The sequence below is a fragment of the Cebus imitator genome, unplaced genomic scaffold, assembly GCF_001604975.1.
Source record: "Cebus imitator isolate Cc_AM_T3 unplaced genomic scaffold, Cebus_imitator-1.0 Scaffold540, whole genome shotgun sequence".
NCBI classification, from domain to species: Eukaryota; Metazoa; Chordata; class Mammalia; order Primates; family Cebidae; genus Cebus; species Cebus imitator.
The window spans coordinates 1,196,585-1,223,937 of record NW_016107855.1 but is presented as its reverse complement, the minus strand read 5'-3'; the positions used below and the strand labels follow the sequence as shown (position 1 = coordinate 1,223,937).

The following is a 27,353-nucleotide window of genomic DNA, read 5'->3' as shown; positions in this document are numbered from 1 at the left end:
AGGAAACATGATAGCTGGATTATGCTCTGTTGGGCCACACCTGCATCCCAGGATTCCACAGAAGCTCATTGGCCGGGCAGCCCCCATTGTGAAGTAGCTCTGGTTTCTTCCTTGCCAAAGACAGACAAGCACTGAGCCTGGCCCCATATCCAGGCACCAGGACCTCCAATCCAATGGTGCCTTCTTCCTCCCAGTCACACTGCTCACTTTGCCCTATACCAGCAAAGGCTAAACTAGGAGAGACCAAAAGCCCAGGCAAGTCCTTGTGGGTGGGCAAGCAACTGCGAGGGAAACTGAGGACCATCCTGAGATAGGTCTTTCTTAAGTCCCCCAAGAACCAGGTGACGCATCATCAACATCAGCTTCTCCTGCCACCACTGCTTCACTGATTCACGCACTTAGGCTTCAGCCAGCAGCAGGCATCCTTGGGATTAGGAGCCAGCATCTCAGGTCTGCAGCCACGGTTTCTCTGGAGAAAGACCCAACAGAGGCTCATTCAGAACCTGAACCTTGAGCTTCTGCCACCGACCCACCGTGTTGAAGATGTCATTGCTTGGAAGGAACTACAGTAAGGAGCTGAACTCCTTGGACCACGGATCTCAGTCACCCTCGGAGAGCGGCAGTAGCACTGCTTCAGAGAACGTCCATCCTGCTGGGGAAGCTGGACTTTCGTAAGTGGCCTCACCGCCCTTCCAAGCCTGAGGTCAAGCACTGCTGTTTTTGCAGCTCTGGACTATGTCTTCTTTTGTCCATTTCCTTAACACTCTTGTTTCATTAACAGGAGATGCATAAATGAAAGATAAAACCTTCAGAATCTAAGGAGTCAGTCCGTGTGGCTCTGGTTACTAGCCCTGTTTCCCAGTTTTTACAAAGAACCCAGCTAGAGCAGCCACCCTCAACATGAGAGTGGTCCTTGTCTCCAGGAACGGTTTCCTGTCTCAGGCTGGTTGCCCTTTCCTTCCTCCCTTTCTTTCTTCCACAGTCTCAGGCTGCCTTCTTCTTCTCCCCACACATCTGCCATTATTCTCTCTCCTTCTTCTCCCCAACCCCCCATGCCATCCATCCAGAAAACAAAAGGTGCTAACTCCATGTCTCCACCTTTACTGCCCCAAACTCAGACACATGGAACTCTTCTCTCTATTTTAAAAAAATTAATTTAATTTTAAGTTCCAGGATACATGTACAGGACACGCGGTTTGTTACATAGGTAATGTGTGCCATGGCGGTTTGTTGCACCTATCAACCCATCACCTAGGTATCAAGCCCCACATGCATTAGCTGTTTATCCTGATGCTCTCCCTTCCCTTGCCCCCATCCCCAACAAACCCCAGTGTGTTTCTTGTTCCCCTCCCTGTGTCCATGTGTTCTCATTGTTCGGCTCCCATTTACAAGTGAGAACATGCTATGTTTGGTTTTCTGTTCCTGTGTTAGTTTGCTGAGTATAATGGCTTCCAGCTCCATCCGTGTCCCTGCAAAGGACAGGATCTCGACAGAACTATTCTTCTGGGACTTACTGCCAATCTGACTGCTATGTGGTAATCAGATCGGTAATGACTGTGGGTGCAAAGAGATTATCAATGACAATCCCCAGTGTTGCTAAGGATACCAGGAAATGCCCTCTCTCATCTTTTTGGGAAGAATTAAATTGGTAGCTTTCTAAATGGCAATGTTGCATGTCAAAACCTACAATGTCATTTGTGTAAAACATACAAATATTTCTTTGGCAAATGCTGTCTGAAAGTACACAACTCGTGCACCCACACACAAAACTGACAGCAGTGGCTGCCTCTGGGAAAGAAAATTGGGAGGCAGAGAGACAGAGAAGGAGTTTATATTCATTTCATAAATATTTTGATTATTGTGTTTTGAATTTTGTACTGTGAGCATTACAATTCAGGTTTTTAAAGTATAATTAAATATAAATAAATCCTTTGATCAATAATACCACTTCTAGGAATTTTTTTCTATTGAACTAGTAACACAGTATGCATAATTTTTTACCAAAGCACTTGCTATAATGTAACCACCCAATGGGTTCACCTTGCCCCCTTCCTAGACAGAGGCGATTTACCAAGACAGGGGAATTGATAGGGGGTCGAAGTGAGTTTTTCTTGCTGTTTTCTGTTCTTGGGTGGGATGGCAGAACTGGTTGAGCCAGCTTACCGGTCTGGGTGGTTTCAGCTGACCCATCAGAGTGCAGGGTCTGCAAAATATCTCAAGCACTGATCTTAGGTTTCACGATAGTGATGTTATCCCCAGAAGCAATTTGGGGAGGTTCAGACTCTTAGAGCCAGAGGCTGGATGTCCCCTAAACTGCAGTTTCTACTCTTACAGCTAATTTGTTAGTCTGTTAGTCCTGCAAAGGAAGAATGGTCCCCAGACAAGAAGGGGGTCTTTTGGGAAAGGCCTGTTAGCAAGAGTCAAACCATGAACTGAATTCCTTCCCAAAGTTAGGTCAGCCTATGCCCAGGAATAAACAATGACAGCTTAAAGGTTAGAAGGAAGATGGAGCCGGTTAGGTCTAATTCCTTTCCCTGTCATAATTTCCTTAGTTATAATTTTGCAAAAGCAGTTTTAATAATATTGAAACCTTGGAAACCTTAAGAGAAAGGTTAACATATGGTATAAAATACAGTATAATATGATACAGTCATTACAAGTGATGGAGGAAATCTATGGACATGAAAAATGTGTAGCACATTTATTTATACAGAAAATTAGTTGATGATCCAGCATGTATAATGGTTCTCCTTATGTAAAATTTCTGTGCATTTAGAAGCAAATAAAGATGCCCAGAGGAGTGCTAATTTTAATGTGTGGTTGGTGGGATTTTGAAATTTCCTTTTATGATAGCAATTGCATAGTATTTAAGAAAAATATAAATCTAATTGGCTAAGTTGCAGGAGAGCTCGCAACATCTATTTATGTTTCAAGGCTCAGATGAGTAATACTGTCAGCTAAGGCGCAGTGGTTTCTCCAAAACCTTTCTCACCTTTTCCACAAGACCTGATTCAAGTAGGAGCAAGGCATTGGTGCTGTTGTGGGAAAGAAGTGAGAGACAAAGGAAAGGAGGGCAGAGGCTGGGAAATGAGACCACATCTTTTGGAGAAATTACTACTAAAGAATTGACAAATTACATTTTTCAAGGAATAAAAGTTATCTCTTGGAAGTAAAAGGACAATGGGTGCCCTCCATCCTTAGGTAAATAGACTGACCTAACAGAAGTTAGATCAATAGACTGAAGTCACAGAATTCCCCACAGTCCACCTGTTCTCTCAACCCAACGCACTCTCAGGTCATCATTGAAATAGCAAAGACCTGGTACAGCTTCTTCAAGGCCCCTTGACATGATTCCCCAATGGATAAGACAAGGAGACATGAGCACTGTCTCTGCTGGACTCACTCGGGCTTTGGCTTTCGCTCTCCTGCCCACCCACAGACAAATTAAGTGTAGCACAAGAGCATCTCTGTCCTAACCTGAGACTTAGTCTGTATCTCCCAATGGCGTCTTCAAGGCACCCTTTTGTTCTGAGTGGAGAAGGCACTTCCACTTGCTTAAACCAGCCCATACTTGCCTTTTTCCTATTATCCCAATTCTTCTTCCTCTTGAAGGAGGCCCTTTCTAACAGGTGAGCACCGCGAAGGTGGAACCAAAGGTGGCAGTGATGATGATGAGACAGTGATATGATGATGATGATGCTCACATCTGTGAAGCACTTCATGATTCCAGGATTCATCATGTTACCTCTTTTGAGTCTTACAGCTTTCCTGGGACATAGACAAGACTACAATTATTCTCCCTTTTTTGGCAGGGAAACAGGATCTAAGCAGCTAAGGAATTCCCAAAGTAGTAACCAAACACAGTAGGTTAGCAGCAGAGCTAGAACTCAGAATCAAGTGCTCCTCCTCTGGGTTCAATGCTTGTGCATGTACTTTTTATTTAAGTTCCTTTTTGATTCTGTTCTCATGATCCTGTTCCCACCCTTCCTCCCGAGTTCACATCAGGATTGGAGCTGCCTGGGCAGGAGCTGCCAGCACAGGTGTGAAGCATATTTAGAACCCTAGGCACTAGCACCCCGCTGGAAATATCATAATACTCTATATACACAGTAACAATTGTTATTAAATTATTAAAGTTTACCCAGTGCCTAATGTAGATATATTATATAGCAATTCATGGTGAGGGAGGGATAGAGAGAGAGGTGGGGAGAGGGAGAGAGAGAGAGAGAGAGCACAATTTATATTCACAATGAATACCGGTTTAACAAATGGATGAAGGAGTAAGCTAAAACCAGTAAATATTCCATATATGGTAGATTTCATTCCTAGTAGGTTAATAAATAACCTGATGCCTCACTGTAGATTGAGGCAACTCTTACTAATTTTTTCCATTGTCTATCTAAGCGATAGACGTGTATTAGATCACAATAAATGTTATTTGAGAGGATAATTCATGAAAGAAGTCACTGGATGAATTAACGAACCAACCAGTACTAGGGCGTTATTCAGAATAGTAGCAATTTTTATTTCCTTTAGAGCCTAGTGGAAATTAAATTAAACAAGTATTTGTTGAGTTGCTTGAACTAGCACCATCCCCAGATCAGGTGTTCCAGGACAGACCCCTAGAACAGAGAGCTGTCTCTGAGTCCACCTCATCAGGTTTTGTCCCTCTTCCCATCAGGCACTCTGGAGATGCCAGAAGGAGCCTGAGCTTCTGGCTATGCTTCCCTTCCATTGATGGTGTCCTCTGTCTCCCTATTCTCCCCACCACAGGATGATGCAAACTTTGATCCACTTGTTGAAATGCAACATTGGCACAGGGCTCCTTGGGCTTCCCCTGGCCATAAAGAATGCCGGCTTATTGGTAAGAGGCATCTGTGGGATGGGAACTAGATTTGCTCATTTGGGGAAGGAGGTGATTTGTTCTGAAAGCCTTCACACTGTTATCAGTGGACAATTTAGGGATATCCTCTACAATAGGAAATGTGCCTATTGGCATCAATTCCCTGGAGCCAACCTGGACCAACCTGAGCATCCTGGAGGAGGCACACCATTACTCTTCAAGACTCGCCATGCTCATCTGACTCCACTTTGCCACAATTCTCCCCACTCCCTAGGATCACATGTAGCCTACCTCACTCACTTGCATTAACAGCCCAATCCCTGCAGACATTTGAATGTGTGACTCCATTTCAAGCCACATGATAGTGCATGAGAAAGTGCCTTAAACATGAGGATAGATGCTTCCATCAATCCCACCAATCCTCTCTCCCCATGCCAGCCTGCCTCTGTCTCTTTTCCTGTGCTGTTCCTGACCCCTTGCTTCTGTCTTTTGAAATTTGCCTCCTCTCTAAAACTTTATTCTGTCCTATGATCATTAATGCCATCCTCACTTTCTGCTTTTCTACCATTTTTATCTACCTTAACTGAGATAAGACTTTATTTATTTATTTACTTACTCATTTTCTTATTTATTGAAACAGAGTCTTGCTCTGTTGCCTAGGATGGAGTGCAGTGGTTCGATCTTGGCTCACTGCAATCTCTAACTCCTGGGTTCAAGCGATCCTTCTGCCTCAGCCTCCTGAGTAGCTGGGATAACAGGTGTGGGCCACCATGCCCAGCTAATTTTTGTATTTTTTGTAGAGACAGGTTTTCATCATGTTGGCCAGACTGATACCGAACTCTTGACCTCTGGTGATCTGCCCATCTTGGCCTCCCAAAGTGCTGGGATGACAGGCATGAGTCATCTCACCTGGCTGACATGTTTACTTTTTAATAGACTCAGCTTCCTCACTTAATTGAAAGCTCTGTGGGCAATAACTGTCTGATTTCCCTTTGTACCTCCCTATGGTGGCCTCTGTAGAGACTGGCACATAGCAACTTTCCATTAACATCTACTGAATGGAATTGATACCAAAAAATAATTTCCATTTAGTTGCAGTGAATCTTATCTCCAGACCTGGTAAGTGGCTCCCATGTCTAAAGAAGGTGAGACCCTCGCATCCTCTGACATGACTTCTGATCTTCAGTGGTTCCAACCCAGAGATGGGACTCTCCCCTTTGGAATCCTCTGGGTTCTAGAGCTTCTGCAAAAAGCATGGTCTTTAGCCAAGCAATCTTTCCCAGGGTAGAATTTGCTTTTTAAGACAATGCTTTTATTCTTTGATGTTTGCTTCCTCAGAGTCATTAGATGATTTTTTTACCCTTCATCTCCCACCAGAACCTCTGGCCATGATTCATTTGAGAAATGTTTATTGAGTACCTACCTACCCTGTGCATTTGCAGTCCCTGGGAATATAGAAGCAAACAAGACAGGAGAGCCTCTGCCACATGAAGTCTGCATTCCAGTGAAGTCTGGTGGTGCTCTTGATCCCTCATTTGTATCTTTGTGATAGGTCATATCTATAAAGACACAAGTATTCAGAACAAAGGATGTGAGAGAGTTCCTCTTTATGCCCTTCTGATCACATCTAGAAGATTATGATTAGTAATCAGCCCCACTTTTTTAAAGGAACTTGACAAATTAGATGCACTCCAGCAATGATTCTCAACTTGGGATGATTCTGTCCCAGCCACCTCTACTCTAGTCAAAAACCTTTACAATGTCTACAGACATTTTTGGTTGCCATAATCTGGGGGGAAGAGTCTCTGACGCCTAGTGGGTAGAGGCTCAGGGAAGCTGCTAAACATCCTACAAGACACAAGACAGCACCTGACAGCAAATAATTATCTGCCCCAAAATGTCAATAGTGTGCCTGTTGATAAACTCTGTACTAGAGAAAGAGACCTAAGTCAAAGAACACCTTGGTCCTCAATCCTCTTGGAGGAAGTGAGGGCTAGAGTATGTCAAAAGAAATAAATTTACTACAGGGGACTCTAAATGGGTAGAACTTGAGGAAAATGAGAAAATGCATGGGCTATGTGGGAAGGTAATGAGCTCTCTGTCACTGGAAGTATCCTAACAGAAGCTGGGCAGCCACTCTACAGGGATGCTAAGAAGAGCATTCAAACTCTAGCATCTGGGAGCACAAGGACGTTAAGGCAGGGTCTGTCACCCCAAAGACAGTTTTATTATGCAAGGGGCCCCAGCACCCAGGCTGAGAGGGCCAGGGAATGGGAATGATTGTGGCTCACTTCCCCGTCTCCTCTTTCCTCCAGGTCGGTCCTGTCAGCCTGCTGGCCATTGGGATCCTCACCGTGCACTGCATGGTCATCTTGTTGAACTGTGCTCACCACCTCAGTCAGAGGTCAGAGGCCTGCTTCTCTCTCATCCAAGCACTAGGGCTCCTCTGAGGGTGTGTTGCATTTCTTTTGACCACTGACCCAATTAACTCAGCCACTGCTCCAGCCCACCTTCCTGCCATTCTGGATTCTATGAAGGCAAGGAGAAAGCGACAAAGAGTCCCCATTAGAGACTCTAGGTGCCGATCCAACACTGCTGCTAACAAGCTGGATGACTGTCAAGTCCCTGCATCCCTCTGAGCTCAAATCTCCTTACCTGAAAGCATCGAAGTGATAAAAAACACAAAAGAACTCTATAAATGACCCTATTATTTGAGACACTTAGAGATGTTCTTCTTTTCTTTTTAGCCTCCCCATCCCCAACCTTCTCCCACTCCAATACCCACACCTTGTCAGGGTAATTCGTTCCGTGCTGTCTCCTTTCCGAACAAGTTAGTAAAAGCAAAAAACATACTTACTAAAAAGAAGCACTCACAATGATTTCAGTCATTATCAAAGCATACATATAATACTCAATGTTTATGTATTTGAAACTTTCATGCACAAACAATCTCAGAAAGAAAAGACAAATGCAGTAAAAACAATGTGGAGATCCACAGCGCTCAGCTACTCTCAGTAAATGTGAAGAAAGGCCTCAACCGTCAAAGTAGGGACAGTAAATACAACTCCCCATAAAGCCAAATTATCATGAACCAAATAGGTGTACCTGGCATAATGTCAGTCACACCTAACTCTCAGAGCACTTTCCAGCTCACAAAATGCTTTTAAAAGCATTCACTCAGGCTGGTGTGGTGGTTCACGCCTATAATCCCAGCACTTTGGGAGGCTGAGATGGGTGGATCACAAGGTCAGGTGATCAAGACCATCCTGGCTAACACAGTGAAACCCCGTCTCTACTAAAACTACAAAAAGTTAGCCGGGCATGGTGGCACACACCTGTTGTCCCAGCTACTCGAGAGGCTAAGGCAGGAGAATCACTTGAATCTAGGAGGCTGAGGTTGCAGTGAGCCAAGATCAAGCCACTGCACTCCAGCCTGGGCAACAGAGCAAAACTGTCTCAAAAAAAAAAAAAAAAAAAAGCATTTTCTCATTCCACAGTTAAATGTATTGTGCAATTACACTGTGATTACCATTCCAAGTGCCTTGCAAGTCGTGTTTATTCCTCACAGTAAGCCTCTATGGTAGGCACTATTTTTGTTGCCATTTTACAGATGAGTAACCTGAGGTTTAAATGCGTTGTCCAGGGTCATATAGCTGGGAAGTGGCAGAGCCAGTATTCAAAGACCTACGTGACTCCATTGTTAACCATTTTGCAAATCTTCTCTTTCCTCAAACTTTCTGGGATTATTATATCACCAGATAAGCTTCTGACATCAGGCCATTCCTGAAAGCCTTCCTCATTTTTTTTTTCTCTGATGACGTGTCTTTTATTTTTTTCTAATAAAAGAGAGTGATGGCCTAAGAGTTGGCTATGGCCTTCAGTTATGTTTTGGGGGACTTTCCCAGTTTTATTTTTTAGCCAACGTTTAAAACCTGGAGATCTCACATTCACAAAATCTCTGCCTTCTTAATCAATTAGACAACTGACTGCCTTAAGCCTTCACTTTTTCAGTGCTCTTCCAGAGGCAAGTCCTGAGCAATCCCTTTTAGAATAGGACATGTGTTCCGGTTTGCCACAGTCTCCACTGCTCCCTACTGTGTCTTATACCCATCCCGTCACCCACCAGATCACTAATACCTGATCCCATATGTCTGATCCCACAGCTCTTCAATTTGCAACTCTCAGATTCATCTCCTTGCCAGTTCTATGCAGAGTGGCCTCTTTTGTATTGAAAATGCCTGTCACAGTGAGCAGTAATAAAAATACCATGTTCCAGCACATCTCCATATCCATCTCTCGCTGTATCTTCCCCCAACATCCAGACTGTATTTGAAGAAAACTGAGGCCCAGAGATCTCAAGAGACTGGCTCCACGTGTCTGGCTATCTGAGGGGCATGTTGGGATTTCCACTGTGGCTTCCGTAGAAGGCTAGAACTCTTCCTCTCTCCTAACTGTTCCTCTCAGTCCTGCAATTTACGCTGTGCGTCCGGGATCTGGGCAACCTGCTGCTGTTCCCACTTGCTCCACCCAAAGATGTTTCTGCATCAGGGCCTGCCCCATCCCTAAAAGGGTTGAGGAAGAGGGACATGGGAAGAGGAATAGGCTGGAACTTGGACATCACACCCTATAGGGGTGCTGGGCAGGATCCTGCATATCACGTTTGCAAGGGGTCTGGTCCAGGACAGGCATCTCAAATATTCCAACACCCTCAGCAATGGAAAGGAGGGAATCACTGGCCTGGCCACACCCATACAACCTCTTCCCCTCCCTCCCCCTCTCCCCCTCCGTATCCCCTTTCCTACTTGAGAGACCTACATCAATGCACAGCTACCTTTTATTCAAGAAGAAGAAATCCAATGATATCCAGTTAAATATTAAAGTTAAAGGGATAACTGCAAAAAAAAAAAGGCAAACTCCTGAAAGTTGTTAAAGTATAAAGTAGATTACTGTTAGCAAATTGACAGAACGCTTCATGCTCACCCACAAATACATAAAAATCACTCACTTTGGGAGTAAACTGTACCTTTAACAAAAACGTTTTAAATTATGCGTTGTTTGTTCTTTCCCCCTAGGCTGCATAAGACCTTCGTGAACTATGGAGAGGCCACGATGTACAGCCTTGAAACCTGCCCGAACACCTGGCTGAGGACTCACGCGGTGTGGGGAAGGTAGTCGTCACCAATGTCGTAGCAGTAACACCAGTAATCATCATCATCACTTTTCTTTATGACTCCTTACACAAGTTTTAAATGAATATGTTCTTATTGTAAACTATCAAACAATATAGAGAATCACCTCAATAGTCCCATCCCCCATCCCACTCTCTACCCATAAGGTAATCATTGAAATCTAGTTAGTAAATACTCCTTTAGACTTTTTTCTATACATGTACATTTGTGTAGAAAATAGAAAGCAAATTATGTACTTCCATTCACACACATACATTGATGTACGTTTTTGGAAATTTGATTTTTCATCTAACAATTTGTCCTATTTTTTTCACGTTAGAGCATATACATGCACCTCGTTTTTGGGGAGTGAGGAAGACAGAGTTTCACTCTTGTTGCCCAGGCTGGACTGCAATGGCTTGATCTCGACTCACTGCAACCTCCTGCTCCTGGGTTTAAGCGATCCTCTTGCCTCAGCCTCCTGAGTGGCTGGGATTACAGGCACCTGCCACCACACCTGGCTAATTTTTGTATTTTTAGTAGAGACAAAGTTTCACCATGTTGGCCAGGCTGGTCTTGAACTCCTGACCTCAGGTGATCCACCTGCCTCAGCCTCCCAAAGTGCTGGGATTAGAAACGTGAGCCACTGCGCTCAGCCGATCTCGTTACTTTTTAAGGCTCACAATGTTCTCTAGTGCATATCCGTTTCGTTTGTTTATTTCCCTAAGGTGAACATTCAGGTCATTCTGTCTTGATAAAAAATTAACAGTGTACAAAATGGTTTTCCATGTCTTAGCTCCTCTGTTCATCTCAACAGCCTTGTGAGGTAGGCATGGTTGGTTTTTATTGTCCTGGAAATATGAGGCTCATAAAGATAAAATAACAAATCCAAAGTTGTGTACATTGATATGGGTGAGCAGAGATTTGACCAAGAACCTAATACTGAAGCTTTCCCCAGCAAAGTTCCTCAGCAGGTGAGTCACACTGTGGCTGCTAAGATTCCTTTGCAGCTCCTCTCTTGGGGTTCTCAGTAGGTTGTTGATATCCTCCTGATCAGGAGCCACTCTAATGATTATATAAGGCCATGATTAGGTGAGGTCATGAGAAAGAGTTGGAAACATTTGGAAAAATACTTAAAGTAATAATTTGTCATCTTTACTAAGAGATACCTGAGAAGCTTTATTAAAAACTGCCCATTCCATGGAGGCAATGGTCGTTAATGGATGCTCAAGCTGCTGGGGGAATGGTCACTGGGAAACTTCATAAAGGGAGAATGCATTGATGCCACCTGACCCCATGTACTCACTATAGCATCGCATATGTATATACATGACAGCTAGCTATGGTGTGTCTCATAATAGCTAGCATACAGTAGGGAGTACAGAGTAGTACCTCCTCTGAGACATTTTCAAGAAATAAATTTGAAACCTCCATTTAATCAAGCCACTAGATCTAATATCCATTTATAGGAAGCACAGGGAATAGAGGATCAAGATAAGTAACACCATGAGGAAGTCACTAACCAAAGAGGAAAAATAGGATATACTACAGGACAAATGATCTGGTATCTTCAGCAGCAAACAAAAAAGTAAAAGTTGGGAGGAAAAAAAATAAACAGGGCAAGGGGAATATAGCAGTTTTAAAAACTTAAGAAACTTAACAAAACACAATGTGCAGACTTGTTTGGAAACCAACTGTGAGATAGATACTTTTGAGACAACTGGAGAACTCTGAATATGGACTGAATATTAGATTATATAAAGAAATTATTGGCCAGGCACAGTGGCTCATGCCTGTCATCCCAACACTTTGAGAGGAAAAGGCAGGAGGATCTCTTGAGACCAGGACTCAAGGCAGCCTAGGCAGCATGGTAGGACCCCCATCTCTACAAAAAATTTTTAAAAATAGCCAGGCCTGGTGGCACACACCAGTGGACCCAGATACTCAGGAGGCTGAGGTGGGAGGATCACTTGAGCCCAGGAGGTCGAGGCTGCAGTGAGCCGTGATGGCACCACTACACTCTAGCCTGGGCCACAGAGTGAGACTCTGTCTCAAAAAAAGAAAAGGAAGAAATTATTGTTAATTTTGTAAGAGATGATGATGGTATGATGATTATACTTTTTTAAGTTCTTATCTATTAGAGCTGCATACTGAATTATTAACAGGTGAAATAACTTGGGATCTCTGGTTTGCTGCAAATATGCCAACAAATTATGTGTTTGATGAGGATGAAAAGATAGAGAATGAGTGACAAAAAGTTCATTGTTGAAGCTGGGAGGAGCACATGAAAATTCATTCAATTATTCTCATTAAATTCTGATTATATTCGTTAAATTATTCATCACTTTTGTATATGTTTGAAAATCTTCATAAGATAGACAGAAAAAGATATCATTCTGAAGTCACATGTGACACTGCCAAGATTCTGACACAGTGGGCTGATATGAGAACCAGGAGTCTGTATTTTTAACATATGCCTCAACCAACAAATTGGTTGCTACTACAAGCCAGTTTTGAAAAACCCTTATCTAAACATTATAATCTAAGTAAAGGAACATATTTTTGTTCCCTTAAAAAATGCATCTCCAAATTTGGAATAATTTAAGAACCCAAAAGAAAAATGACAATAACAGAGTATAAGATGTTAAATTTAAAAATAATTAACATGAGTCTGTTGTGATGCCAAAAAAAGAGGATGAAATAATGTCTCTTAAAACCAGCTAATAAACTTAGAAGACATACTAGGTAATTTAAAAACCACCACCTTGCAACCACCAGTGAAATAATTGATTCAGGCAAGGAACGTCAATGAATGGTAAAGCCTGTGGTTTGAGGAATGGGTTAATCGTGTCATCTCAAAGCTTTACCCCACAGATTACAAAGGGAAAATGTACATTTCCCATGGGAGATCTGGCAGTCACCAACATAGCGGAACAACAGGATATCATGTGCCTCCCAATATGGTAAAATAGAGGTGCAAAACTATCACCTCTGTATGTGCTTGCCAAAAGCGCTCACCTGAATTTAATCATGAGGAAGCAATCATACAAGCCCGAAATGTGGGGCATTCTATAAGACAATTGGCCTGGACTCTTCAAACAAAGCCAGTGTGATGAAAACACAAAAAGGTGAATGTATATGGGACTGTTCTGCATGAAAAGAAAAAGACAAGAGACATAGTCAAATGCAGTATACAAACCTTCATTAGATCCTGAATTTAAGATATAAAACAGCTACAAAAGATACTTTAGAGAGAATTGGGGTAATACTAAGCCATTTTTATGTAAGAGACTTGAGCATCTGCAGATTTTGAATTTGTTGGGGGGTCCTGGATACCAAAGAATGACTGTATTTAAAATAGAAACTGTATATATGAAGATACCGAACTTGATTTTCTGGCTATTACAGTCTTAAGAGAGGTATGTTGAAGTATTTAGGGTTTAAGTGTTAGGAAACCTGCAATTGACTTTCTTTTTCTTTCTTTCTTTTTTTTTTTTTTTGTGATGGAGTCTGGCTCTGTCGCCCAGGCTGGAGTACAATGTGCAGTGGCATGATCTCAGCTCACTGTAACCCCCACATTCAGGGTTCAAGCAATTCTCCTGCCCAAGCCTCCCAAGTAGCTAGGATTTACAGATGCCCACCACCACACCGGGCTACTTTTTGTATTTTTATAGAGATGAGGTTTCACCATGTTGGTCAGGTTGGTCTCAAACTCCTGACCTCAATATTCCACCTGCTTTGGCCTCCCAAAGTGACCTGCAATTGACTTTCAAATGATTCTGAAAAAAATTGCCTATGTGTGTGTGTGTATGAGGGTGTGGGGTGTGTGTGTGTGTGTGTGTGTGTGTGTGTGTGTGTGTGTATAGATGAATGAATACATACATACATGAGCAATGCAATTTGGGACCCAAAATTAACAACTGGTATATTTAGTTAAAGGGCATATGGATGTTTATTATACCATTCTTTCAATTTTTTGGCTTAAAAATTTTCAAAACAAAAAAAAGTAGGATAATTTTTAAAAATAATAACAAAAATAATTGTTTCAAATAATAAACACAGTCTTAAGCAATAATTTTAATGTGTGTTTTCTCCTTCTGTCTGCCTCTTCCTTTCCTTCCCAGGTACACGGTCAGCTTCTTATTAATCATCACTCAGCTGGGCTTCTGCAGTGTTTATTTTATGTTTATGGCAGACAATTTACAACAGGTAAAGAGGCCGCCTCTGGGCAGAGTGGGAGAAAAGCAGACCTTCTGCTGCTGAGACTACATTAGCAAAAGTATTGTGTTAGAGTCAAAGGAGGAGAGAACTTCATTTCTACTCCTAGATCAGACTACGCTTGGAAGTTCTCTCAGTCCTGGGAATCACATATTAAAAGACTCATAGGGGAGCCAAAGTCACTTCCGAAAAGTGTAACCAGGGTGGAAAGAGAGGCTTGCAATCATGTCCAATCAGAAATCTTGGATAATTGTTAGCCTGAAAAGCACTGGTGACATTTGCTTTGAGTATCTCAGAGTTGTCATGGAGAAGATGCCTGAATATACGAGGCCAACAAGCTGCCTCCTTCCCCTCATTGCATTCCTATCAGACATTACAAATCAACCACAGCCTTCTTTCTTGGCTCTGTGGATTAGAGGGAGCATGCTTGTTTTTGTACACTCAAACAGCCAGCAAGAACTGTGACAAGTATTGTAGATGGCATATTCAAGCAGATGGATACTGACCAATATTCAGAGCTTCCCAGGTTTTAGGGCTATCTAAATTTGAAAAGGATATTCTTTTGTAATGAATTCCCTTTCTCTGGATGCATGAAAGAAACCCATTTTGAGGGGAAGAAAGGTTTGGGTAGACAACCTCAAAACCTTGAGATTTTATGATTCTAAAAGTTTCTGGTTGTCACAATCATGGGCACAACAGTTAGGGCTGCCCAATTTGGCAAGTAAGAATAAATGACACCTAGTTACAATGGAATTTCAGATAAGTAATGATTTATTTTTTACTATGAGCATATCTTATGCAATATTCGGTTCATATTTATACTAAAAAGTTATGTTAATTACCTGAAATTCAAATGTAATTGGTTTCCTATGTTTTATGTGGCAACCACACTGCCTGTCATTGTGTTTTATGTCAGATGGTGGAAGAAGCCCACGTGACCTCCAACATCTGCCAGCCCAGAAAGATTCTGGTGTTGACCCCCATCCTGGACATTCGTGTCTACATGCTGACAATCCTGCCCTTCCTGATCTTGTTGGTGTTTATCCAGAACCTCAAGGTGCTGTCCATCTTCTCTACACTGGCCAACATCACCACCCTGGGGAGCATGGCTCTGATCTTTGAGTATATCATGCAGGTCTGTGCCACAGTGAAGAAGGGCTCAGGGCCCAGATTCTCTGAAACACCTAGGGAGGGTTTGTTTTCATGATGGGCAGGGGAGGAAGGTGATTCTCTGCTCTGGCAGCCCCTGCCAACATGATATCTAGGGACACTTCTGTCTCATAAGCCGTAAAAGCTCATTATCATCATCATCATCAACATCCCCTTCATCATCATCGTCATCACATTGGATAACAATGAGCCATTCAACAAATAATTACTGAATACCTTCTGCAATCCAGGCATTGTGTAAAGGGCTGGGGACTCAGTGGTAAGTAAAAATAAATGGGGTGCCTGCTCTCATGGAGGCTGCATTTACTTGGAGAGGTAAACATCAATCAAATAACCAAAAAAATTGTAAAAGTAGTAGGTGGACAAGGGAAATACAGATGACAGAGGAATTTTATTTACTTGGTGCAAAATTATTTATGTATATTAACTTATTGAATCTTTATAATAATACTATTTTGGAAGTAAAGCCGGCACTCTGTATCCATGATTTCCACATCCATGGATCCAAACAATCACAAATGGAAACTACTGGGGGAAAAACACTAAAAATATACAACAACAAAAAAATCATACAAATTAAGAAACAATTCAGCCTAACAACTATTGGCCAGGCACAGTGGATCACACCTGTAATCCCAGCACTTTAGGAGGCTGAGGCAGGAAGATCGCTTGAGCCCAGGAGTCAAGACCAGCAGGACAACATGGTGAAATCCCGTCTCTACAGAAAAATTTAAAAGTAGCAGAGCATGGTGGCTTGCACCTGTAGTCCTGGCTACTTGGGAAGCTGAGGTAGATGGATCACCTGAGCCCATAAGGTCAAGGCTGCAGTAAGCTATGATCACACCACTGCATTCCAGCCTGGTTGACAGAGTAAGGCTGTCTCAAAAAAAAAAAAAAAAGTATATGGGAGGATGGGCATAGGTTACATGTAAATACTACATCATTTTAAATCAGGGACTTGAGCATCTGCAGGTTCTTGTATCCAAGGAAGGTCCTGGAACTAATGAACAACTATACTATCTGTATCCACACTTTACAGACAAGGAAACCGATAAAGTAACTTTTTCATGAATTTCAGACTGCCTCCCATGCCCATGCTCCATTATCACAGACCATGACATCCCACCATTATACTTTCATTTTCTTGAGTCTGAAAATATATGGTGTATTCATTTCCTATTGCTGCTGTGACAAATTACCACAAATCTAGTGGCTTGAAACAATGCAAATTTATTTTCCAGTGCTTGAGTCTCACTGGGTCGAAATCGGGGTGCGGCAGAGTGGCATTCCTTTCTGGAGGATTTAGGGGAGAATCTGTTCTCTTGTCTTCTCCAGCTTCCTAGAAGGTGTCCGTGTGCCTTGGCTCAGGCCCCCTTCCATCTCCAAAGCTAGCAGCCTCGGGCAGAGTCTTTCTCATGCTGCCTTCCCTCTGGTCTTCCTTCTGACTCCCTCTTCCACTTTTAAGGACCCTTGTCCCAACCGAATAGTACAGGGTCATCTTCTTGTTTTAGGGGCAGCTGATTTGAAACCTTAATCCAATCGGAAAACTTAATTCTCCCTTGCCATTGTAACATAACATTCACGGGTTTTGGGGATTAGGATGTGAACATCTTTGGGGAATCATTATTCTACCCACCATAGAAATCTATTATAGTAATCATTCCCTCTAGATTCATGAGAGCTGTTATACTAACTAACAGACTGCACAGCCCTGAAGTAAGTGTGGGAGAGAGATGTTAGAGTACCGGGAAACAGGGGACCTGAATTCTTATCAGGGATGTGCCACTAACTCACAGAGTGGCCTTGGGCAATTCCCCTCTCCTCCCTGTGCTCCGCTTTCTCCACATGTACAGATGAGCAGGCTCCCAATAGCCAAAAGGTGAGAGCAATCCAAGCGCCCAAGTAAGTGATGAACGGATGAACACAATTTGGCATCTATATATACAGCGAATATAATTCCGCCTTCAAAAGTGAGGAGACACTGGCACATACTGCAATGTGGATGAAGCTTGAGGACACCGAAGCTAAGTGAAATAAGCCAGGCACAAAAAGACAAATATTATAGGATTCCAGTTACATGAGGTACCTAGAATAGTCAAATTCATAGAGACAGATAGTAGAGTAGGGGTTGTCAGGAGGTTGGGTGGTGGGGCATTATTATTTGATAGATAAAGAGTTTCATTTTGGGGTGATGAAAATGTTCTGGATAGAGGTGATGGATTCACAACAGTGTGAACGTTCTTCATGTTACTACACTGTACACTTAAAATAGTTAAATTGGAGGCTGGGTGTGATGGCTCATGCCTGTAATCCCAGTACTTTGGGAGGCCAAGGCTGGTGGATCATGAGGTCAGGAGTTCTAGACCAGCCTGACCAACGTAGTGAAACCCTGTCTCTACTAAAAATACAAAACAGCCGGATGTAGTGGCACGTGCCTGTAATCCCAGCTACTTGGGAAGCTGAGGCAGGGGAATCGCTTAAACTCAGGAGGCAGAGGTTGCAGTGACCTGAGATCACACCACTGCACTCCAGCCTGGGTGAGACCCCATCTCAAAAAAAAAAAAAAAAAAAGTTAAAATGGTAAATTTTATGTTGTTTGTATTTTAGCACAATATAAATGAATAAATAACCATATGTAAAAGATTAGAAGGTGAGCTGAGATCTAGACATCTTCTGATTTCCTCTGTTGAGGTCAGGTGTCACCCAGCTTTCTACCAGGCAAAGATTTGGGATGACTTTGACACCATAACGCCACCAATGCACTTCTCCCACTTTCTTTCAGGGGATTCCATATCCCAGCGACCTACCCTTGATGGCAAACTGGAATACCTTCTTGCTGTTCTTTGGTACAGCTATCTTCACATTTGAAGGTGTTGGTATGGTAAGATGGATGGGGTTTGAGCCAATGGTCCGCAGTGCTCTTTACAGTGGCCAATTGTAGTTCCAGATGTCTAAATAAATAGCATGTATGAAAGTGCAGAATATGATCTTCTCCTGGTGAAGGGAAAGTCCGTATCCACATACAGGGTGCCTGCTGCTCTAGCACACCATACTAAGCCTTGAAGTCTGCAAATTTACTAATCAACCAAGACTAAGTAGGACATTCCTGGCAATAGAAAGCATGAGAGAAAGTGAAAGGAGTGTGGCCACGTGGAAAGGCCCCTGTCTGACTCTGGGCCCACCTGGGGAAGGACATCTGTGCTTGTCGGGGAAACCTCTCCTTCACAATGGGCCACATCTCTTTCTACCTTTCCTTTCCCAAACTTTTTTTTTTACTTCCAGGTTCTGCCACTCAAAAACCAGATGAAGCATCCACAGCAGTTTTCTTTTGTTCTGTACTTGGGGATGTCCATTGTCATCATCCTCTACATCTGCCTGGGGACATTGGGCTACATGAAGTTTGGGTCAGACACCCAGGCCAGCATCACTCTCAACTTGCCCAATTGCTGGTATGTCCTGCCCACCTCAGGTGAGATAGGGAGAGACATGGGATCTGTTCTGGTTGCCCTAGCAGAGAGCACAGCAAATCATGTGCTGAGCCGTGAAGCTGGCAATGCATTACTGGAAGTGACATGCATGTCTCCTGCTCACACTGCATCAGTTAAAGCAAGTCACATGGCCACACCTCACACCAAGGGGGCAGGGAAGTACAATTCTGCCATGTGCCTGGAAGTATTTGGTGAACAGCACAAATAACTGCTACTCTACCTGATGCAGTGACAGTGGGAATTAATTGAATTAATACACAGATAATTCATAGACAAGTGCTTAGCATGTGGTAAGCACTCACGAGTGTTACCTATTATCTTTGTTATGCATCCCCACAGCCTTCAACCTTCCCACAAAGCCAGAGCTGTAGAATGAGAAAAATGTAACCATCCCCACCCACCTTGCTGTGTTATGGTAGTGACTAGATGAGATAATAAATGTGGAATTTCTTTGAAGTTGCGTCTTATTTTATGCAATGTATCATCCTAATATGATATTCTTGTTCTGGGCAATTTGGGCAATTTGGGCAAAAAGGTAGCCACTAGCTACCTTGGACAGGGCATTTTCATTCCTGGGACCTCACTAGAAAACATGGGCATTGAGCTCCATCAGGACTTCACACCTAGTCATCAGATTTTCCAGGGAAGCCTTAAACAAATATCCATTTCCAATAAGAAAAGACCAACAACCCAAGGAGAAATGGCCGAAGGGCAGAACAGGCATTTCACAGGCAAAAAAAAAAAAAAAGCCCAGATGGACAAAGAGATGCTCATGCCTGTAATACCAGCAATTTGGAAGGTGGAGGCAGTTGGATCACGGAGGTCAGGAGTTCGAGACCAGCCTGGCCAATATGGTGATACCCTGTCTCTATTAAAAATAAAAAAGTTAGCCAGGCACATGCCTGTAATCCCAGACACTCAGGAGGCCAAGGCCGAGCATGGTGGCATGCACCTGTAATCCCAGCTACTCAGGAGGACGAGGCAGGAGAATTGATTGAACCTGTGAGGCGAAGGTTGCAGTGAGCTGAGATCGCACCATTGCACTCCAGCCTGAGTGACAAGAGCAAGACTCCAACAAACAAAAGAGAGAGAGATAGAGAGAGAGAGAAAGAAAGAAAGAAAGAAAGAGAGAGAGAGAGAGAAAGAAAGAAAGAAAGAAAGAAAGAAAGAAAGAAAGAAAGAAAGAAAGAAAGAAAGAAAGAAAGAAAACAGAAATGAGAGTTAAAAAATGAGGGCAAAGACCAACATGCATGGACACACTGTTTAGTCAAGATGTGGAAAAACAGGTCTTTTTATACTCTAAGACAGCAAATGGGCAATATGTCAACAGCTATTAAAATTTTAAATCACATTGACTTTTACCCCGCATTTTTACTTCTAAGCATGTATATTATATGTGCATCAATATATGTACAAGGATAGTCTATGCAGCATTGTTTCCTTGGGAAAAGTCTAATCTAAACATCCATTAATTGGTGACTGATTTTTTAAATTATTGCATATCCATGCAATTGGCATACCAACCAGCTATTAAATAGAAGATCCAGATCTATGCGTACTGATAGGGAACAATCTTCAAGAAATATTGGATGAAAAAAAAAAAGGAATGGAGGAATGCTGGAAGAATGTCTGTAAGAGTGCTGCCATACACGTGTATATGCACACATATGTGCATGCGTGTGTACATGGATGTTCCTATATTCTGTATGAGCTTGTACAAACACAGATCATTTCTAGAAGGGTCACAAGTAAACCTTGGGTGGTTGCCTATGGAAAGGGAAACTAGAAGCTAGGAATCAAGGGTAGGAGGGATGCTTTTCACTGCATGACTTTTGTACCACGAATGTTACTCTATGCATATATTGTCTTTTAAAATTTTTAAAGAGCAAACACCTAGATTCCTGGGCTGCAGGCCTGTTGACTCAGAATCATCAGCAATATGCACTTTTAATAAGCTTCCCGGATGGCCCTGATGGCTAGTCTGCCCTGAGTCATCCAATATTAGCCAGTTCAATCACTCAAAAGACAAGTACAGATCAAGTGTCATCCAAAATGCTTGGGACAAGAAGTGTTTTGGATTTTGAAGCATTTCAGATTTTGGATTTTTGGATTCGGGATACTCAATCCGTACCAATTTCTAAGCATTAAGTGAGTCCTCAATAGCCCTTCCAGGGAGCCACATCACATTTCACATCCTATCTCTCTGTCTGCAGGTTGTACCAGTCGGTCAAGCTGATGTACTCTATTGGCATCTTCTTCACCTATGCCCTCCAGTTCCACGTCCCAGCTGAGATCATCATCCCGTTTGCCATCTCCCAGGTGTCAGAGAGCTGGGCACTATTTGTAGACCTGTCTGTCCGCTCAGCCTTGGTCTGTCTAACCTGTGAGTAGCATAAAAGGGCACTCTTTACCCAAAGCCATGACAGGGAGCCACCCTGGCGCCCACCCCACCATCGTTGGACCTGCTACTTGCCTTCTTTGAGATATAGGGCAAGATACTTCACCTCCTTGGACCTCAATTTTTCCACCTGAAAAAAATGGGCTTAACAGAATTACTGCACCGTAAATGTTACAGTCATCTCTACTGCCTACACATAGGAAATATATGCTGGCTGGTTTGTAGAAGTATCATTCATTCAATCACCCTTCTATATGTCAGGCACTGTGCTGACATTATCTAATACTGAAGATGGCCTAACAATGTGTTACCAACAGGGGGAACTTTGGCCCAGATAAATTAAGTAACATACCTGAGTCATACACACCAGCTGACAAAGCTGGGATCTGAACACAGATTTGTGTAGTACCAAAGCACCTGTTTTTCATGGTGCCATATTTCTTCTTATCATAAATTATGAACGCATTCCCTATCATGAAGTGAGGTTTAATTGTAGGGAAAAATCCCAATGGGGCTGATTTGTCAGAGTCTTGGAGATTTTTTTTTTTTTTTGAGACAGAGTCTCGCTCTGTCCCCAGGGTGGAGTGCAGTGGTGTGATCTCAGCTCACAGCAACCTCTGCCTCCCAGGTTCAAGTAATTCTCCTGCCTCAGCCTTCTGAGGGAGTAGCTGGGATTACAGGCACCTGCCACCATGCCCAGCTAATTTTTGTATTGTAGTAATGACAGGGCTTCACCATGTTGACCAGGTTGGTCTCAAACTCCTGACCTCAAGTGATCTGTCCACCTCGGCCTTCCAAAATGCTGGGATTACAGTTGTGAGCCACCACACCCAACGGGAGGTCATTTTTTGAGTATCCTCTTCTCTCCTCCATTCCTCCCCCCTTCCTTTCTTCATGTTCCTTCCATTCATTCATTCATTTGTTCATGAACACTGTTGTAGTGTTTGGGAAACATCCTGAACAGGGCTGAGAAATCCTTTCTTTGGAACATGTCTAGACAGAGGATCACAATTCATGACCCAAGAGGAATGAGCAAAACAGCAAGGGATGTTTTGCCTGGAGAAGAAAAGGCTCAGGAAATTTCCATGTTTGTCCTTAAACACCTGTGGGATTATTGTAAAAGTGAAAGAACAAATTTAGTCTTCAGGGCTCCAGGAGTCAGAATTTAAAGTTGTTAAGGGAGTCAAGTCTCAGTACAGGGTCAGGAGAAACTATGCAACTCTTGGAGCTGTCCAGCAGAACACACTATCATCAGATAATAAGCTTTAAAAGACTGGTGTTCTATGACCAGAAACAGCAAACCTACTTGGTTTGAGGTGTTAGAGTTCTCAGTCTGTGCCGAGACATTAGGAACCTGTAAATGGTATCGTTTGTGATCATTCCTACTAGGAAGGGTGTAAGTTGACAAGAAAGACTGAAGAGCCTCTGAGTATCAGGGAATGCGTGACTACAGCTGTCCTTATAATGACGTGTCCTGCTTTTGATATATGCTGAATGTCCCATTCTTTCTCCTTATTCATCCATCAATTCTATTACCCTTTATTAATTCAACAATCATTTGTTGAGCACCTACAACATGCCTGGCATTGTGCTAGACACAAGGGATGCAATGATGAATAATGAAGAAGATGTACCTTCTGCCTTCACAAGGACTTACAGTTGAGTGGCAAATGTATGCAAGGAAATAATTACAGTTTATTCTGATGACTGTTAAGATAGGACATGATGATGCAACGTATGATGGTTAAGATCATAAGTAGAAGACACTCTCTACACATAAGAGGGCCCTATAACTCAGCCTGGCTGGGCCAGGGAGTCCTCTCTAGTGGAGTGAAGGCCTAAAGGACAAGTAGGAAATAGACTGAGGAGTGAAGAATGTACAATGGGAAGGGAACAGGCTGTGCACAGACCTTAGACAAGTATTGCCTATGGCCTTTTGGAGAAGAGGAGAGTGCAGAGAGACAAGGTCAGAGCTTTTTCAGGGCCAAGTCCCAAGTGTCACTGTGCTGAGGAGTTTGAGCAATGGGGACCCATGGAAAGGCACTGAGCAGAGGATTGGCACGGCCAGAACGGAATGTAAGGCAATGCTCCAGGCCACTTTGCATTAGAGCTTTTCTTGCATATCTTTTCTGCCCCCTCGTTGTGAGCGTTCCTGGAAGACTGATGCTGGGTTTTCTCTGTGAGCAGATTATTAAACATCAGATGAAGGAAAGCTGTGGACAGGGACCCCCGCATCAGAGGGGTGATGAACTCCTAGCCATGAGTCTATGAGTCTCTCTCATGCTCTGATTGGATGTGTCATGGCAATTTCAGAAAGAGGCATTTTTTTAAAGATATAGCAAGCTGGTATGGATGCTTTCCAGAACAGTCTTTCTCTATTTTGTTCATAGGAAAATCACATGATTGGAGTATTTAAAGTAACAGATATCCCAAGTACAATGATTTGATCTTTAATAATAATATGAATATATTGAATGATCACATGTACCCCAAAACTATGTACATATATTATACATCAATGTAATAATTGTTTTAAAATAAGAAATGTACACAAAATTAAATCATATAAATTATATATTTACTCAGACATTATTGAAATTGGGCTCCCTTGGAAAATCTATGATACTATATGTTTATAGTATCCTAAATATGCATAAGAGGTGAAAATTTAGGAGTGTGAAGAGAAGAGAAGAATGGGGTTGGAATAGCTTAATACTGTCTTCATGTTTGATGGCCTGCTTCATTGCTAAGATCCTATTAAGAATATAAAAATAAGTGGTTGATATTTGGACAGCAACAGAAGCAAGTCCACTTTTTTAAATATATATTTTATTGCAGTTTAGGTTCTGGGGTACATATGAAGAACATGCAGGACTGTTGCATAGGTACATACATAGTGATGTGGCTTGCTGCCTCCATCCCCATCACCTATATCTGGCATTTCTCCCCATGTTATCCCTCCCCAACTCCTACCCCCCACTGTCCCTCCCCTGTTCCCCCTCAACAGACTTCAGTGTGTGATGCTCCCCTCCCTGTGTCCATGTGTTCTCATTGTTCAACACCTGCCTATGAGTGAGAACATGCAGTATTTGATTTTCTGTTCTTGTGTCAGTTTGCTGAGAATGATGGTTTCCAGGTTCATCCATGTCCCTAAAAAGGACATGAACTCATCGTTTTTTATGACTGCATAATATTCTGTGGTGTATATGTGCCACATTTTCCTTGTTCAGTCTATCATGGATGAGCATTTGGGTCGGTTCCAAATAGTGCTGCAATGATCATACATGTGCATATGTCTTTATAATAGAACGATTTATAATCCTTTGGCTATATACCCAATAATGGGATTGCTGGGTCAAATGGAATTTGTATTTCTAGGTCCTTGAGGAATTGCCACACTGTCTTCCACAGTGGTTGAACTAATTTACACCCAGTAATGGGATTGCTGGGTCAAACGGAATTTCTATTTCTAGGTCCTTGAGGAATTGCCACACTGTCTTCCACAATGGTTGAACTAATTTACACTCCCACCAACAGTGTAAAAGTGTTCCTATTTCTCCACATGCTCTCCAGCATCTGCAACTCCCATTTTTTTATCCATCCTTGCTTCTAGACAAAGGCTATCTTACATAGATAGTACAAATGTTGGTTCTCAGCCTGGGCAAGAGTCAAGAATTTATTGAGCACCTACTGTGTACCAAGTTCTTTCTTACACATGAAAGGCAGCATAGTAGAGTGAAAAGGACCTTAGATCGGGCATCCCAGTAGATTCTCATCTCAGCTCTATGTAACTTTGAACAAGTTCTGTTCCCTCTAGAGCTCTAGATTTCCCCATCTCTACAGTGAGGAGGTTATAACAGATAAGTGGTAGAGGAGCCTTTCCAATAAAGATTATATGTAAAAAATCCAAGAGATAAAGTATAAAAGGAGAGCATCTGTATTGGTAGTTAAGACAGGGGTGGGAGTTGCTTGACCTTCCCAAGCCTGCAGTGGGCTCCTTCCCACCTCTCCAAAGAAGTCTCTCAGGCGTCTGTGAAATTGTAGGGCTGGAACGCAATGGCTTGTTTCTAAGCTCCCTTTTGAAGGCACATTCAGTGATTCTAAATTTCTCCTTTCATTGCAGGTGTCTCAGCCATCCTCATCCCCCGCCTGGACCTGGTCATCTCCCTGATAGGCTCCGTGAGCAGCAGTGCCCTGGCCCTCATCATCCCACCCCTCCTGGAGATTGTCATCCTTTACTCTGAGGACATGAGCTATGTCACCATTGCCAAGGACATCATGATTAGCATCCTGGGCCTCTTAGGGTGTATATTTGGGACATACCAAGCCCTGTATGAGTTGACCCAACCCATCAACCATTCCATGGCCAATTCCACAGGCGTCTATGCATAATTATCTGTTTTTATTCTAATAGCTCTCCCTTCCTCCCATACCCAATTTGACTTCCATGTGGATGTTATATACATTAATTGAAGCCCAACATCTCTATATTAATTAGTGGCTTGTTTATCTTTCCAAGAGAAATGCAGGTAAGAAAAGTTAGCACTGATGTCTCAGGCTACACTTTTTTGGTTTTATATTTTTTGGATGAACTTTTGTACCTCTGAACAAAAATTACATTCAACTATTCTTATTTTCAGCCTCATTTAATGGAAAAGGGATGCCACTTACCCCAACAGCCCTTGAAATAGAGACCAAGCACAAATACAAAAGGGATTGTTTTCTCTACACTGCAGTGGCTGCCCTTAAAGCATCAGATTTAGAAAAGTGTATCTTGGGTGAAGGGGGTTTTCTACTTAGATACTCTAAATAGAAGAGTCACAGAGAGAACAAAAACAGAACTTAGCAGTAATTTTGGCCCACTACTGGCTCTGCCACTGATTTCCTACTGGCCCTCAGGCAAGTTCCTCCCCATCTCTCAGTCTATGAAGCGAAGGCTTGGACTAATTGATTATTAAGGACTCTGTCAACTCTGATATTCTGAAAGTGAAAAAAAGAAATTAACTTATCCACCAACCACAAAAACTGGCTGTGTTAGTGTTGGCGAGGAGGTGGAGTAACTGAAACTCCATACCCTGATACTGTGGATAGAAAGTAGTACAATCAGTTTGATAAACATCTTGTAGTTTCTTTAAAACTTAAACATACACCTACCATGTGATCCAACTATTACACTCCAGGAAAAAGAAACATATACCCATAAAAAGACGTGTACAAAAATATTCATGGTAACTTTACTTGTAAAAGCAAAAAAGTGGGAAATACTCTAAATGCCTATAAACAGGAGAATGGATAAACAAATTGTGATGAATCCATACAATGGGATATTTCTCAGCAAGAAACAGAAACAAACTGTTGAAATACACAATAAAATGTATGAATTTTAACTATGCTGAATGACAAAATCCAGACCAAAAAAGAATACGCACTGTATGATTCTACTCATATGAAAGCCTTGAAAATGAAAGCTAATCTGTAGTAAAAAAAAAAAAAGGCTCAGTGGTTAGTGGAGGATGAGAAGGGTGAGAGGGAGGTGTTACAAAGGGGCGTGAGGAATTTTTGGAAGTGATGGATAACATGTTCACTATCTTGATTGTGAAGATGGTTTCACAGGAGGGTACATAAGTCAAAACTTATCAGTTGGATACTTCAAGTATGTGTTGTTTATTACATGTCAATTATACCTCAATAAAGCTGTTAAAAATAGAATATAAAATACAATTCCATTTTTATTTTTTAAAATCAGTTATATGCATACAGTCAAATAATTTTAGAATATTCAGCATATTGTCATAGGAATGTCCACCAAGTGGGTTGAATTATGAGTAAAGTTTTACACTTTTTCTTTTATTTATTTATATATTTTTTAAAAGAGAGACAGGGTCTCACTATGCTGCCCAGCCTGGTCTCAAACCCCTGGGCTCAGGTGATCCACCTGCTTCATCATCCCGAAGTGCTGGGATTACAGGTGTGAGCCACCATGCCCAGCCACAATTTTATACTTTTTCTTTTGCTTGCCTGTGTTGTTGCATTTTTTTAATGATGTATTGATTTTATAACTAAAGAAA

The 27,353-nt window shown here is 42.3% G+C and overlaps 1 protein-coding gene across 1 annotated transcript; it reads left to right on the top strand.

The window, feature by feature from the left end:
* The first annotated feature begins 133 nt into the window (after positions 1-133).
* On the top strand, positions 134-26,704 carry SLC36A3 (solute carrier family 36 member 3). The gene is made up of 10 exons (XM_017515028.2): positions 134-671; positions 4,774-4,864; positions 7,159-7,247; positions 9,916-10,011; positions 14,136-14,220; positions 15,146-15,364; positions 18,182-18,280; positions 18,682-18,848; positions 21,101-21,270; positions 25,409-26,704. The coding sequence occupies exons 1-10, from the start codon at positions 544-546 to the stop codon at positions 25,675-25,677; spliced, it is 1,413 nt and encodes a 470-aa protein (XP_017370517.1). The 5' UTR covers positions 134-543; the 3' UTR covers positions 25,678-26,704.
* The last annotated feature ends 649 nt before the right edge of the window (positions 26,705-27,353 follow it).

Coding starts and splice junctions, on each gene's coding strand:
- SLC36A3 (XM_017515028.2), top strand. CDS start 544: ATGTCATTGCTTGGAAGGAACTACAGTAAGGAGCTGAACTCCTTGGAC. Junction 7,248..9,915: donor GCTCACCACCTCAGTCAGAG/GTCAGAGGCCTG, acceptor CTTTCCCCCTAG/GCTGCATAAGACCTTCGTGA. Junction 18,281..18,681: donor CATTTGAAGGTGTTGGTATG/GTAAGATGGATG, acceptor TTTTACTTCCAG/GTTCTGCCACTCAAAAACCA.